This window comes from Gorilla gorilla, chromosome 1 (genome assembly GCF_029281585.2).
Source record: "Gorilla gorilla gorilla isolate KB3781 chromosome 1, NHGRI_mGorGor1-v2.1_pri, whole genome shotgun sequence".
Classification (NCBI taxonomy): Eukaryota; Metazoa; Chordata; class Mammalia; order Primates; family Hominidae; genus Gorilla; species Gorilla gorilla.
This window is the reverse complement of record NC_073224.2, coordinates 103,161,616-103,176,550: the sequence shown is the minus strand read 5'-3', so window position 1 is coordinate 103,176,550 and position 14,935 is coordinate 103,161,616. Positions and strand designations below refer to the sequence as shown.

General features: G+C 45.9%; 1 protein-coding gene across 4 annotated transcripts; it reads left to right on the top strand.

The window, feature by feature from the left end:
• The first annotated feature begins 16 nt into the window (after positions 1-16).
• CHTOP (chromatin target of PRMT1) lies at positions 17-13,077 on the top strand. Of its 4 annotated transcripts, none has more exons than XM_019022924.3 (6): positions 17-1,079; positions 3,311-3,392; positions 5,051-5,204; positions 9,011-9,194; positions 9,991-10,128; positions 11,831-13,077. In XM_019022924.3, the coding sequence occupies exons 2-6, from the start codon at positions 3,328-3,330 to the stop codon at positions 12,034-12,036; spliced, it is 747 nt and encodes a 248-aa protein (XP_018878469.1). In that variant the 5' UTR covers positions 17-1,079; positions 3,311-3,327; the 3' UTR covers positions 12,037-13,077. The 4 variants fall into 4 exon arrangements, with proteins under 4 accessions (XP_018878469.1, XP_004026795.1, XP_055215787.1 ...); XM_004026746.4 differs by having other exon boundaries at positions 259-1,079; positions 9,008-9,194; XM_055359812.2 differs by lacking the exon at positions 9,991-10,128 and having other exon boundaries at positions 387-1,079.
• The last annotated feature ends 1,858 nt before the right edge of the window (positions 13,078-14,935 follow it).

The window sequence follows — 14,935 nt, the reverse complement described above, 5'->3', positions numbered from 1 at the left end:
CTGAGCCCAGGAGGTCAAGGCTGCAGTGATCCGTGATTCATTGCGCCACTGACTCCAGCCTGGACAACAGAGCCAGATCCCGTCTCAAAATAACGACAACAAATCAGAGAGAGAAAAGAGAAATCCCTATGTAGGTCTGCAACAAAATAAACACGGATGGCAGGTGTGGAGGGAGGACATGGAAACGCAATCGAGGACGCAAAGGTGCCCCACCCCAAGAAGGAGTAAACAGTATCTAGGCCAAGTTGGGGAGGGGAGGAAGTGAGGAGGAAAACATGGACGGGCGGTGGTGTTGGCCGGTGCAGGATGGGAGAGGAATTTGCTCCCAATACTGGCCTCCTGGGCCTTGGCTGGAGCATTTACGGCACTTCACAACTCTCAGACTGGGCGAGTGGCCATGAGGGGAAAACCAGTGCAAATTCCCCAGGCCCAACTGTCCGGAAGGAGACGAGGCAAGTCCGCGTAAAGATTTTTAGACGGTGTACCTTGGCTAGGGAACGGAGGGGCGAGGGAATTCGGGACCCAAATCCCCTCTAAGACCCACATTAATAACTACCCCAAGAGGTTGCAGCGCAACCACTACTGGAACGTAAAGTCCCCGGCACGCCCCAGCAACAGGACCATTGGCCACGCCCCTAGGGGCGGGGCACTGCATGGAAAGCCCCGCCTTCGCACTAAGGCTCCGCCTCTGATCTCTGCGCAGGCGTAGCTCAAATCTTTCCCGCCCTCTAGTCGTGCGCGGATCTGGCGCCTGACGTAATTGCGTAGACGCCATTTTAGCCGGTCAGACAAGCACTGGACGTGGCGGCCATTTTGTTTTGGACACCGAGCAGGAGCTGGCGGCTGCTGCAGACGAAAGGCAGGAAAGGGCAGGCCGGGTGAGCAGACGGATCGGCCGACTAGACAGCCAACCAGCAACAACGAACTGAGCTCGCATACTACCGCTTACGCATCTAACCAACCGCCCATCTAGCTAACCCGAGCCCCTCCACCGTCAACTCAGGTTCGGCCGGTCCCCGGCCCGCCTGCCGGAGCCGTGGTGGCAGCCCCGGGAGGAGCACTGGCGTCTGTTTCCTTCGGTGAGTTTCGGTAGTGAGAAGGAGCCGGGGGGGTGCGGTCTTGGGGAGCGGAAGGGGCCGGCAGACGCGGAAAGGGGGTGGTGGCATGTGGACATAGCTACGGTGTTGGAGCGTGGAGGCCCCGGGGAGGAGGCGGAGCCCCTGCGAAGGGGCGGGGGAGGGGCTGAACTGGAACCTGGTGGCGGGATTGATGGAGGTTGGGTTTTGATAGGATAAAAAGGAAACTTGGCGGGTAGAGCAGAAGTGGAAGTCTTGACAGGGCTTTGAGGATGGTAGGGAGATTAAGAAGTACAAGACTTTGAGGAATGTTGGAAATTAATGGCGGCTTTAGGGTTAAGTTTTGTGGAGGGCTCTTTGCGAGCTAATTCCCAGGTGAATTTAGAAAACCTTTCCTACTCCCCCAGATCGTCAGTTTCTTGTTAAAGTCCCTACTTGATTCTGGAGTTGAAAACCACTTTTGAAACTAGGCATGCCCATATATATATAGATAGATAGATAGATAGATGTATTTTTTTGGGGGGGGGGGACGGAGTTTCGCTCTTGTTGCCCAGGCTGGAGTGCAATGGCACGATCTCAGCTCACTACAACTTCCGCCTCCCGGGTTCAAGCGATTCTCCTGCCTCAGCCTCCGGAGTAGCTGGGATTACAGCCATGCGCCACCACGCCCGGCTAATTTTGTATTTTTAGTAGAGACATTTCTCCATGATGGTCAAGCTGGTCTCGAACTCCCAACCTCAGGTGATCCGCCCGCCTCGGCCTCCCAAAGTGCTGGGAAAACAGGCGTGAGCCACCGCGCCCGGCCCTGCCTGTATTTTCACTGTAGATCAGTGGTTCTCAACTTTAGCTGCACATTAGAAGCACCTAGGTAGCTTTCCCCCGACCCCACAATTGGTTCATTTTCAAACCTCGTTACCAGAGATTGTGGTTTAATTGATCTAGGCCCAGATGTCTGTATTTTCTATTTTTTTAATTAATTTATATTTTTATAGAAACGGGGTCTTATCATGTTGCCCAGGCTGGTCTCGAACTCCAGGGCTCAAGCATTCCTCCCGCCTTGGCCTCCCAAAGTGCTGAGATTACAGGCGTGAACCACCGCGCCCGGCCTGTCCGGCCCTATGTTTTAAAAGCTCCTTGGATAGGTCATATCTAGTCAAGGATGAAAATGACTGCTCTAGAGTAAAAGCCAAACTCGGCCCGGCGCGGTGGCTCACGCCTGTAATCCCAGCACTTTGGGAGGCCCAGGTGGGTGGATCAGGTGAGGTCAGGAGTTCAAGACCACCCTGGCCAACGTGAAGAAACCCCGTCTCTACTAAAAATAAAAAAAAATTAGCCGGGCATGGTGGCACGTGCCTGTAGTCCTAGCTACTCAGGAGGCTGAGGCAGGAGAATGGCTTGAACGGGGAGGCAGAGGTTGCAGTGAACCGAGACCGCGCCTCTGCACTCCAGCCTGGGCGACAGAGCCAGACTCTGTCTCAAAAAAAAAAAAAAAAAAGCCAGACTCCATACTTTGATTGCTAGATTGGCTTCTGCCGTTTTTGAGAAATTCCCGGGTATTTTGTGGGCCTTGAAGTTTGTTTGTTTGTTTGGGGTTGTTTGTTTGTTTTAAAGCGATGAGGTCTCAGGCCGGAGTGCAGTGGCGTGATCACGGCTCTTTGCAGCCTCCAACCCCTGGGCTGTAGCGATTCTCCCACCTCAGCTTCCCTGAGTAGCTAGGACAACAGGTGCTGGCCACCATGCACTGCTAATTTTTTTTTTTTTTTTTTCTTAGTAGAGACTGGGTCTCGCTTTGTTACCCAGGCTGGTCTCTAACTCCTGGCTTCAAACCATCCTGTGCCCTTGCCCTCCCAAAGTGTTAGGGTTACAGGCAGTGAACCACCGTACCCAGCCACCTTGAAGTTATAATAATCTGAGGTAATTGCCATAGAAACTTAAGAACTTTTGCTGGGCGTTGGGTCCCAGTGATCCCAACACTGGGAGGCCAAGGTGGGAAAATCCTTTGAGGCCAGGAGATTACGGCTGCAGTGGCCACTGCATTCCAGCCTGAGTGACAGAGCGAGACCCTGTCTCAAAAAAAAAAAAAAAAAAGAAATTTAAGCACTTGAAATGTGCCCTCGTGTGATCTTTAGTCATCAGTGATAAGGCCTTTTTATTTATTGTTGGCTTGGGCCTTGCCACTTATAGAAATGATGTCACTATTGTGATTTGTTCATTTTACGTATTGTCCTTTGTAGATTCTCGGGATTTGAAGATGGCTGCACAGTCAGCGCCGAAAGTTGTGCTAAAAAGCACCACCAAGATGTCTCTAAATGAGCGGTGAGGCAGCCAACAGCAACTTCAACTCCTTCCTAAGAAAACATTACTTAACTTGGCCCGGGGGTCCAATGCACAAAGCCAATTTTAAGCTAAATACCAACAGAAGGCTACAGACCTCTGTTCTTAGTTGCATCTCATGTGGTACACAAAACAAATTGGGCGGTTGTTTCAAAACCCCTTATCAGTAGACTTTTATGTTAAGCTGTCTGAAGTATTTATTTGGTGGGATGTATTTTAAAAGACTCCTAACACTCTTCCTTTTCACATTTTTTTACGTTGATACTGGGGTCGTGCAGCACGGTAGCATGGTACCCTGGCTACAGTAGGCTTGCTGCCCAGTCCAAGGCCAGCAGTGTTGTGTCTGGCCTGTAAGAGGCAGGTAGCAAGCCATGAATATGTCCAAAGGCCCTTGAATGTCATTCTTGGGCCTTGTAAGAGGCACTCGCTTTGCTCCATTTCACTTTCTTTCCATTCTGCTTTTAGTTTGGTTTTGTTTTGGATTCTTCTACAGTTAAGTGTTCTTCTCTTCCATTCCATTATACTTCCTTGACAGAAATAATGAGTCTCTTCACAGGCTCATAAATGATCAAACTGATCTAACTTTGAAAAGTAACTACTTGGAGTCAGAAAAAGTGATGATTCGAGACTAAGAAAAGTAAAGATATTTAAAGGCGGTTTCTATCTCTGACAACTTTGTTCATTAAGAGTGCCTTTGGTTAGGCGCGGTGGCTCATGCCTGTAATCCCAGCACTTTGGGAGGCCGAGGCGGGCGGATCACGAGGTCAGGAGTTCGAGATCAGCCTGCCCAACATGGTGAAACCCTGTCTCTCCTAAAAATAGAAAAATTAGCTGGGCATGGTGGCATGTGCCTGTAATCCCAGCTACTCGGGAGGCTGAGGTAGGAGAATCACTTGAACCCGTGAGGCGGAGGTTGCAGTGAGCCAAGATCCCGCCACTGCACTCCAGCCAGGGCAACAGAGGACAGAGTGAGGCTCTGTTTCAAAAAAAAGAATGCCTTTGGTCAGTGATTTCATTAAGTTGACTTTCGACCACTGAAATTTACTTAATGTCTATTTTTGCCTCTTCTGAGGCATATGTGCTTCTCTCCTTATCTCTTTGGCTATGATAAGCTAATTATTTATGTTTGCATAATATATATGTTTGCATAATATTTATGTTTGCATGTTAGTGACATATATTTTAAAATGTGATACACTCCTGTAATTTATGAGAATATGTTCATTGCTGTGAGCTTTGAAGGTGCTCTAATCCTTCCTCATATTTGGCCTTAGAATGCACCTCGGATCCCCCAAGGTTTAGGCTTTCTTCATTTGTCTTTGAAACTATAACTTCTGTCTCTTGTCATATCTGCTTACTGCGTGTTTTTCATACCTTCCACCTCTCTAAAAGCCGTTACCTGAGCCCTCGTTATCACTTTTGGTTGAATGTGCTGCACTTAGCTGCATTTCTAAGTTTCTGATTCTTGCAAGTTTGTGGAAACAGAGGAGTCTTTAACCCACATCAGCCTTGATCTAAGTGTACCACTTTACTTAAAAGTTCGTGGGATCTGGAGCTCCTGGTCTAGCAAGCCATGAAAATGCCAATAAATGTTTGTAATAAAGCTTTTATTTAAACATCCATTTTGTTCGACCTTGAAGCTTTACTAATATGCTGAAGAACAAACAGCCGACGCCAGTGAATATTCGGGCTTCGATGCAGCAACAACAGCAGCTAGCCAGTGCCAGAAACAGAAGACTGGCCCAGCAGATGGAGAATAGACCCTCTGTCCAGGCAGCATTAAAACTTAAGCAGGTGAGAGAATGGGTCTTAATGCTCCAGAAGCAGCTGGTGATCTCTGTGAGGCAGTCCACTGAGGCTGTCAGGACGTGATGGATGATTGCAAAGTGGCTCAGGGCAAAAAGCTGAAACTTCTCTGGAAGAAAGAGAAGTTCAGAGAATTCCAATTTTGGCAGGTACCAATAAGTAACTTTTTACTGTCTTTCTCTTTTAGGGAGTTTGCCATCTATGTGGCCTGTTTCTGTTACCAATGAGTATTAATCTTTTGTTTTCTGATCCGTAACCCTTAACATAGATTAATGGCTTATTCCACAAAGAAACCTTATTTCAGCTTTAGATAATCTCACAGCATCCTTTACTCTCTGTTAGATGATTTACCCAACAGGGAAATAATTTTATTCTTTTTCCCATAGTGCAGGGAGTTTGCATGGCCTTAGTCAAAGGTTTTCTTTTTTTTTTTTTTTTTTTTTTTTTTAAGACGGAGTCTTGCTCTGTCGCCCAGGCTGGAGTGCAGTGGCACGATCTCGGCTCACTGCAAGCTCCGCCTCCCGGGTTCATACCATTCTCCTGCCTCAGCCTCCCGAACAGCTGGGACTAAAGGTGCCCGCCACCACACCCGGCTAATTTTTTTGTATATTTAATAGAGACAGGGTTTCACCGTACTAGCCAGGATGGTCTCGATCGCCTGACCTCGTGATCCGCCCGCCTTGGCCTCCCAAAGTGCTGGGATTACAGGCTTGAGCCACCATGCCCGGCAGTCAAAGGTTTTCAATGCTAAAATATACAGAGTAGAGTGACCCTCATTTCCACAGCACCTAAAGTTTTACCAGTAAAGTAGAGCAAGAGTACTGAGTCATTTGAGTTAGGGGTTCTCTTTTTCAAATTTACAGTGAGAGATAATCCTATTCAGACCTGAAATAAAACCTGCTCTTTATTATTCATAGAATTTATATGCAAGTCCGGACAGTGGCTGTGGAAGGATATGTCCAAGCTGTGGCTGGGCGTCTGGAGGGCAGTGCCATGCAACTGTAAGGGCTTTGGTAGCATTGCATGGCTGTGCATAAATTCAGCAGTTAAATATAACACCCTTACACCCCCACCCTGAACCATTGGGCTCACTGACCAAAAATAAACAAGGCTGTCTGCTTCGGCTACCTTAAGCCTTGGAGTGACTGGATTCCTCCCTGACTCAGGAAAGCAGCAAAAGGCACCACCATTTTCCAAGAGTAAATGGAAATTGCTGAAGATGAATCTCTGACAGATCATTCCAAAGGACCTTTCAACAAGAAGCTTTAAGTATAGGCTCTGCAGGAAGTAGTCCCTATCCAGAGTAGTACTATTAAATAGAATTTTTTTGTGTTTTTGGTTTGGTTTGGTTTGGTTTGAGACAGAGTCTCGCTCTGTCACCCAGGCTGTAGTGCAGTGGCGCTCAATCTCAACTCACTGCAGCCTCCGCCTCCCAGGTTCAAGCGATTCTCCTGTCTCAGCTACAGGCGCCCGCCACCACGCCCGGCTAATTTTTGTATTTTTAGCAGAGACGGAGTTTTGTCATGTTGGCCAGACTGGTCTTGAACTCCTGACCTCAAGTGATCTGCCTGCCTCAGTATCCCAAAGTATTCAGATTACAGGCATGAGCTACCGTGCCCAGCCAGAACTTTCTACAATGATGGAAATGTTCTGTATTTGCTATCCGGTACAGTAGCCACTAGCCACATGTGGCTATTGAAAACTTTAAATGTGACTAGTGCAATTAAGGAGCTTAATTTTTTTTAATTTAATTTTAGGCCAGGCGTGTAATCCCAGCACTCTGGGAGGCCAAGGCGGGCGGATCACTTGAGGTCAGGAGTTCGAGACTAGCCTGGCCAATGTGGCAAAACCCCATCTCTACTAAAAAAAAAAAAAAGCCGGGCATGGTGGCGCGTACCTATAATCCCAGCTACTCGAGAGGCTGAGGAGAATCTCTTGAACCCAGGAAGTGGAGGTTGCAGTGAGTGGAGTTGGCACCACTGCATTCCAGCTTGGTTGACAGTGAGACTCCGTCTCAAGAAAATAAGTAAAATTTGCTTTTAATTTAGGCTGGGTATGGTGGCTCACACTTGTAATCCCAGCACTTTGGGAGGCCTGGGCAGGTGGATCACCTGAGGTCAGGAGTTCAAGACCAGCCTGGCCAACATGACAAGACCCCATCTCTACCAAAAATAAGCCAGGCGTGATGACAGCTCCTGTAATCCCAGCTACTCGGGAGGCTGAGGCAGGAGAATTGCTTGAACCTGGGAGACGAAGGTTGCAGTGAGCCAAGATCGTGTCACTGCGCTCCAGCCTGGGCAACAGAGCGAGACTGTATCACAAAATAAAAATAATTGAAATAGCCACATGTAGCTATAGAGGCTGCCTTACACAGCACAACTCTAGAAGGGAAACTAAGTGGTATAGTTGACATCCTTAACTTTCCTGTTAATATTAAAGGCTGGTATTGGTGGCACTTAAGGATTGGAATGGGTAAAGAACTTCCCAGCACTGTACAGTTCTCCTTTTAAAGCACAAAGCTTGGGAGAATTAATATATGCAGGATAACTGAACGCAAGAGACTTGTGGAATGCAGTTCTAACCTCATAATTGTGTGTTAATCAGGGGAGTAACAGGACAGGCCGTTACGGTTGGTTACACCTACTTATGCTAGATGCATAATGTTTGGAGCCTTCCCCACTGATGAGAAGCAATTTATGATCTTGTGCTAGAAAGTTAATAATAATGCTTCACAGCATCTTTTTGAGAGATTGATTAGAAAACACACACATACACATTGGTAGTCACTTGTGGGTGAAGCCTGAAGGGGCTATAGAATTTATTTTCTTTCATATTGACTGATGGCTTTATGGACAGCCAGGCTTGCTAGGACCTTGGTTGTGTTTAGGGCTATTGCTGTCCCTTTTTCCTTTGAAGGAATTCAGTTCTCTGAGATGTAGTCTTAATGGTTTTCTTTTGAGAACAGATTCTTAAAAATACTCTATCTCTGTAGTGTGTCCTTGTTCTTATATATGGCCCTGAGTTTTGTGATCACCTGAATAATTCTAACATACGTTTGGCTGGCTGACTGGAGATACATTTGAGTTACATGTTTATTTTTAATTTAAGGTCATCATATTGTTTTAAAGGAGCTGTTTGCAAGTGCAGGCATGGAATTAGGGATTTTTAAGAAATGTAAGGAAAGGAGATTTGACTTTCTTGTGTTTATTTACATCTTAAGGTAAAAAGTGGACCGTCTGGAAATAGATTCTCAGAGGAAAAATGGAGCACACGGGCCTTTCTGAGAAATCAATCTTGTTCTTAAGTCACAAGAACTCAAGTGAACTTGTAATTTAAGTTTTGCCCAGAGTGTGATGAACTTCCTATGGTGTTTGAGTAAGCCTTTGAAGACAGTGGTAGTCCATGGGCAGGTATGAATCAAGTCATATAATTGTCAACCTGTAGTTCAAAAGCAGTACAATCCAGGATTGAACTATAGAATGTTCTTACGAAAACTTAAGTTTCAACTGGCAGCGTATGACTTCTGTAGTGAGGTAATTTGTGGAGATGCCCATTTCATGGGACCACACTTGAGCTTCTTGGAGTTTCTGCTCTGGATCAAAATTCTGCTGCTTGTATAACATGTTCTGAGGCAAAGGCTTGCTTCTGGTTTGGGATCCTTTTGACACCCACAACAGGTTTATCTCCCTTCACACCAGCATCTCACCTGCTGCTTTTTCTCTGCACTTTGAGTTGCCAAATCCTGTTGGATTGCTTTTTTGATCTCAATCCCCTAACACCTTTTCTTCCAGAAGAGCTTAAAGCAGCGCCTGGGTAAGAGTAACATCCAGGCACGGTTAGGCCGACCCATAGGGGCCCTGGCCAGGGGAGCAATCGGAGGACGAGGCCTACCCATAATCCAGAGAGGCTTGCCCAGAGGAGGACTACGTGGGGGACGTGCCACCAGAACCCTACTTAGGGGCGGGATGTCGCTCCGAGGTCAGTGCTGTGTACCCTGATAATTGTCGGGCCCTACTCCCTTCCCTTTTCTCTTGGGCTGCTTATGGACACGTTTGTTTAACATCTTTAAGCCTGAATTTGTATTAATATAATAACTTCTGAAATCACATATTTTTAATAGTGCTGCATGTCTTTTATCAATACCATTCCTTTTCTGATAATGTGCAATGGTGAGAGGCTATGACCTGCGTAACAACAGGTAATTCATGTCATCTCCATTCCATTTTAAAACACCCTGCTGCTGCTTGAATCAAAGCACATTCAAGTTCTAGAAATAAGTCAAACATAAGAAATTTATAGGTCTTTTGGCCTATATCTCTTTGTTCCTGGTGCTAGTAAAACACTGATACAGCTGGAAAAAGAGGACAAGTTGACCCACAGCACTTACCTATATATGTTCATTTGGGGCACTCTTACTCTGTTCCCTGTATAGTTCTTGTTGCCTAGAAGAATCTGTTGAGATCAGGAACCATCGCATTTATTTTTAAATTTACCATAATGCTAGGCATCTATCTGATTATTCAGTAGATATGTATTAAATGTATGTACTTACTAATTGAATTAACTCCCAACTTCAAAAATGGATTTGTGGTCAGACTTGTTGAATTGATTGAATAAAGAGTAGCTTAATCTATTCACAGTATGCAGCTTGCCCCAGCCAACCTAAAAACTAACTGAATTACCCTCATTTAACCCTCACCGCCTTCCTTTGGTTAGAATCTACTTTGTGTTTCTTGGATTTACCTGCATATACATTGTATGCCTCCTCTCTAAGGTCAAAACCTGCTCCGAGGTGGACGAGCCGTAGCTCCCCGAATGGGCTTAAGAAGAGGTGGTGTTCGAGGTCGTGGAGGTCCTGGGAGAGGGGGCCTAGGGCGTGGAGCTATGGGTCGTGGCGGAATCGGTGGTAGAGGTTAGTCAGCTACCAACTTCAGAGAGTAGCTCCCCCTTACTTTCCTCCCTTAAAAACTCAGAGCCACCTTTCTGCACAGCTTCAAGTCATAGGCAGGCTTCTTTGTTTGTCTTGTTTTGTTATTTGAAACTGGCTTATTTTTCAAATTACCATGCTGGTAGTGCAAAAGTCTCATGATTTATCGAAGAATCAATCAAGTGCATATTATAGAGCCAGATTATATGCCATCTTCCTTCAAGCTCTTGCAAATTTAAATTGTATAGTTGAAAATACCCCCCAAAATGGTCAGTTTAGGGTTTTGCCTTTCTCTGCCCCTGCCCCACCACCATCACCACCACATACCACCCTGTAGCTCCAAATCCTGGTTTGAGTCACATGAGAATATAGAAAAGAGAGAGAGATACAAAGATGAAGTAGAGTTAAGAGGATGGTGAGACTTGGAGCTGGGCATTGGCTCTGAAACCAAATAAATTCAATGTCACATTTGGTGCCTGTGGAGAACCAGAGATGACTTTTTTTGCTCAAGGTAGAGAGCAAGATGGAATTATTATCAGTTAACTAACTGGCTCTTATTGATAATCTTGCCTTTGAAATTTATTGATGTTTGTCTTGTGACCTCATGACCCAGATTGGGAAAGAGTTTAATGATGTTGCTGCTGTTAATACTAAATCTCATGGGAGCCTTCTGGTTTAGAGCTTAGTGGAAAACTCCCAACAACACCTGTCCAGAAAAAAAACACTATTGAAGCCCCTGTGTATATTTGCTTTGGTTCTCTTAAAAGGTGTCTTGGGTCTTCCATAACTTACGACCTTGAAGTTGCCAAGGAATAATAACTTAGGAAAGAAAAGTTGATAACCAAGGGCTTGTTTTCTTCTCTCCCATTATATGATACTGAGTGAAGTGCAAGGTAGTTTGGGTTTCAGGATGAAATAACATGTTTCCAAATTATCTTGACTTGGATCCTGAGAGAGAGACATCACGAGGGTGGGAGAGACTAAAATAGCTTTTCAAAAAGCTGAGTTTGTTTTGTTAACTGAATTCAAACTGCTTCTCAGGTAACCACAATTGTCAGTTGTCATAAGGTAACTAGAATTAAAGGTAGAAATAGCTAGGACAACTCAAAATATTTTTTCAAATCTCCCCTACATTGTTCCTGTGTCAGAAAAACTCGGTGTCCTGACACATGAGGTCAACTAGCTCATTAGACTTGATAAGTTTAAGGAAAGATGAGATGACTTTCCAGAAGGGTCTCCAATAAACTTAATTTGAAAACTGTCTTATCTTCACACCCCTGATTCTCTGTGCTCTTGTTACCACCTCCCTATCTTACTAAATGGGGTTATCTATCATGTATTTTAATTATGAACTTAGTGAATCTCAAATGTTAGGTAATTTTATCTTAGGATTGATTAAGGTTTTTTAAAATTATAGTTGCCAGTTAATTATTTTCCTTTATTGATAGAATAAAATTTGTTAAAATAGCATTTAGAGATGATCATGTGATAGAGGATTCATTATGTGTGCTTTCCATGTGTTGCTTTCTACCCAGTGTGTTTCCTTTTTTTCCAGATTTCTCCTCTTTGCCCTGCCCTTCAGCTTTTCTCAGCTAGGCCCCACTGCTTTAAGGGGCATTTACTACAGCACCTATTAAACTTACTTGTAACTGTCTCTTTTTTTTTTTTTTCCCCCCCTTTGGGCCAGGTCGGGGTATGATAGGTCGGGGAAGAGGGGGCTTTGGAGGCCGAGGCCGAGGCCGTGGACGAGGGAGAGGTGCCCTTGCTCGCCCTGTATTGACCAAGGAGCAGCTGGACAACCAATTGGATGCATATATGTCGAAAACAAAAGGACACCTGGATGCTGAGTTGGATGCCTACATGGCGCAGACAGATCCCGAAACCAATGATTGAAGCCTGCCCACCCTCCCATGAGAGACTCTTGTTAGTCAGCACATCTGTAAATAACCTTGAGATAACAGATGAGAAGAAATCTGATTGATGCTGGATGGACCTATCACAATAGGCTGTGGACTTACTTGCCACCAGCTTGTGCATTTAGTGTGTTCCTTTTACTTTTTGATACTGTGTTGTATGAAACCCTTTTGTCCTTTGATTTGGTTTTTTGTTTTTGTTTTTTTAGGGGGGAGGGGGGGTTTCCCCTCCTTTGCCCAGACTTCTCTTTGAACACAAATGCATTAGCCTTGTGGCTAGAACACCCTCTTCCTACCTCTGTCTCCCCTCACTTGTCATATGCTCTGACACGCTAACATTTCTTTTGTTCATCTCTGTTGCCCCCACAGAAACATCCCAGAAAAACCGGTCAGTGTTCCTTCCTTCCTGATCCTTAGGTTTCTGAAATAGGGTTCTGTTACATCCTCTTCGATAGCCTGTTTAAAATGTTTAGAAGGTCTGGAACTCAAAAATGCATTCTTCCACATTGATAATTGAGTAAACTGAGAACATTGACATCACTGCAGGGCAGCATAAGAGGTTGCTTACATGTGGTAGCAGCTCTGGTTTGATTCAAGTTGCTACCATGTACATTGACACCACATATACCATAACCAGCGTGCTGGGTTGAATTGCACTTTCTACCCTTGTATGAGATTTACAGACTTAACTCCTGGGTTTGTATCATGACCAGAGGGGTACTATAGGGTTGGTTTATACTGCAGTATAGAGGATCAGAAGCCATTTGATTTGGTAGGTGTGTCAGAAGGGAGAATGATGGCAGACAAACTGCTGGAAGAGGTCAGAAGATACCCATGCTAAAATGCAATTATATCCTCATGTTTATCCCAAACTAATCTTGGACTTTTCCACTCATTAGCTTTGTTTTGCCCTTATTTCCCTTGAAGGTTTAATTAAGTTCAACCATATTCTGTCAACTGTTCAGTTTCAGTGGAATCTTGTATTTCTGGTTCATTATAACAAATTGTTCGCTTAAATCCACCCAGGACTCTCTTTATTTGAGGTGCCTCAAAATGCCATGGCTACTTTAATGATGTCTTTTTTTTCTTTCTTTCTTTCTTTTTTTTTTTTTTTCTTGTGACCAAGTCTCGCTCCTGTCGCCAGGCTGGAGTGCAGTGGCGCGATCTTGGCTCTGCAACCTCCAACTCTCTGGTTCAAGCGATTCTCCTGCCTCAGCCTCCCGAGTGGCTGTGACTACAGACACGCGCCACCACACCCAGCTAATTTTTGTATTTTTAGTAGGATGGGGTTTCACCATGTTGGCCAGGATGGTCTTGATCTCTTGACTTGGTGATCCACCTGCTTCAGCCTCCCAAAGTGCAGGGATTACAGGCGTGACCCACTGCACCCAGCCACGTTAATGATGTCTTGATATACCCCTTGTATGGTTGAGAGTTTCTTCCTACTTGTGTTAAAATTCTGGAGAGGCTGTGGCTTTGAACAGAAAGTGAAGAATTCCTCTGAGCTCTGCAGAAATAATACCATGCCCACAAAAACTCAAGGAAGATTGTCTTGGGCAACATTCTGGGCCCTTGGGCCCTGGCACATATTTCCCTTTTTCCCTATGTTGAGAGCTGAAGAGAAAAGAACCTGGTAGCGCCCAGCCAAGCCAGTTGTTATTGGGCTGCCTTTTCACCCTAAACTGCCAGGAGGTTGTACTTACTGGGGGCTGGGAAGGAAGTTTCGGTCAGGACAACCCAAACTTGAATCCTGTGATGTGGGGTGTCTGTAGGTCCCAAGGGAGATGGGCAGTGGGGGTCTAGCAGAAGGCTACAGGTTGGACGGTGACTGCAGAACTGAATTCCCAGTTCAGCTCCTTCTGCCTTTTCCAGTGCTAAAGCATGAGGACTTCGCTCCCAGCCAACCTCCCCGACAACCCAAACAAGTGCAAAATGCCAGGCTCCCTCCTACCCCAGAGGAGACTGATACTTAAGAGTTCTCTATAAAGGAGGTGACTGCCGTAGCCTAGGCTTCCTTCCTTCTACCTCCTCTATGTCCTTCCCACCTCATTGAAAGAATTTATCCCCAAATCCCTTATGTGGGGCACAGGGAACTCTCCTATCAGCCAAGGGTCCTCCAGCCCCACCTACTGCTCACTACAGTTCCCAGGGTCTCCTGAGGCCTGTGTCCCTGTCATCCTCAGTCACTGGTCGTGTGGGACAAGGTGAGTAAACCTGACCACCTCTGGGTCAGCCTTTCATTCAGCTGCCATGTGCTGAGGGCTTGCCATACCAACACAAGGCATCCTTTGTAAGGGTGACATTAGGAGCATAGGGAAGAGGTTGATGAGCTGGATCTTGTAAGACAAGGGAAAGTAGAGAAAATACACCAAGCAGAGGGAACCAAGTGTAAAGGTACACTGCTAAAAGAACACCTGAGGCTGGGCGCGGTGGCTTACGCCTGTAATCCCAGCACTTTGGGAGGCCGAGGCGGGCAGATCACCTGAGGTCGGGAGTTTGAGACCAGCCTGACCAATATGGAGAAACCCCGTATCTACTAAAAATACGAAATAAGCTGGGCGTGGTGGCACATGCCTGTAATCCCAGCTACTCGGGAGGCTGAGACAGAAGAACCACTTGAACCCGGGAGGAGGAGGTTGCAGTGAGCCGAGATGGCGCCATTGCACTCCAGCCTGGGCAACAAGAGCGAAACTCCATCTCAAGAAAAAAAAAAAGGTGGTCCTGCTGCTATGAATAGATAGCTCCATGGACCCAGCAGGGGTTAGGGTAGAGGCTCCCACTTATGCCTCGGTGGGCTCTCCCACCTGCATCACACCCTGGCTAGTGACCCAGTCAGACATGCTGGGGACCCTGGCTGACCACCTGTACCAGGGGCAAGG

What these genes read in the sequence shown, in the direction of transcription:
- CHTOP (XM_004026746.4), top strand. Translation starts at nt 3,328, where the DNA reads ATGGCTGCACAGTCAGCGCCGAAAGTTGTGCTAAAAAGCACCACCAAG. An exon ending in CAGCATTAAAACTTAAGCAG is followed by an intron (nt 5,205 to 9,007) that starts GTGAGAGAATGG and finishes CTTTTCTTCCAG; the next exon opens with AAGAGCTTAAAGCAGCGCCT. An exon ending in TGGCGGAATCGGTGGTAGAG is followed by an intron (nt 10,129 to 11,830) that starts GTTAGTCAGCTA and finishes CCTTTGGGCCAG; the next exon opens with GTCGGGGTATGATAGGTCGG.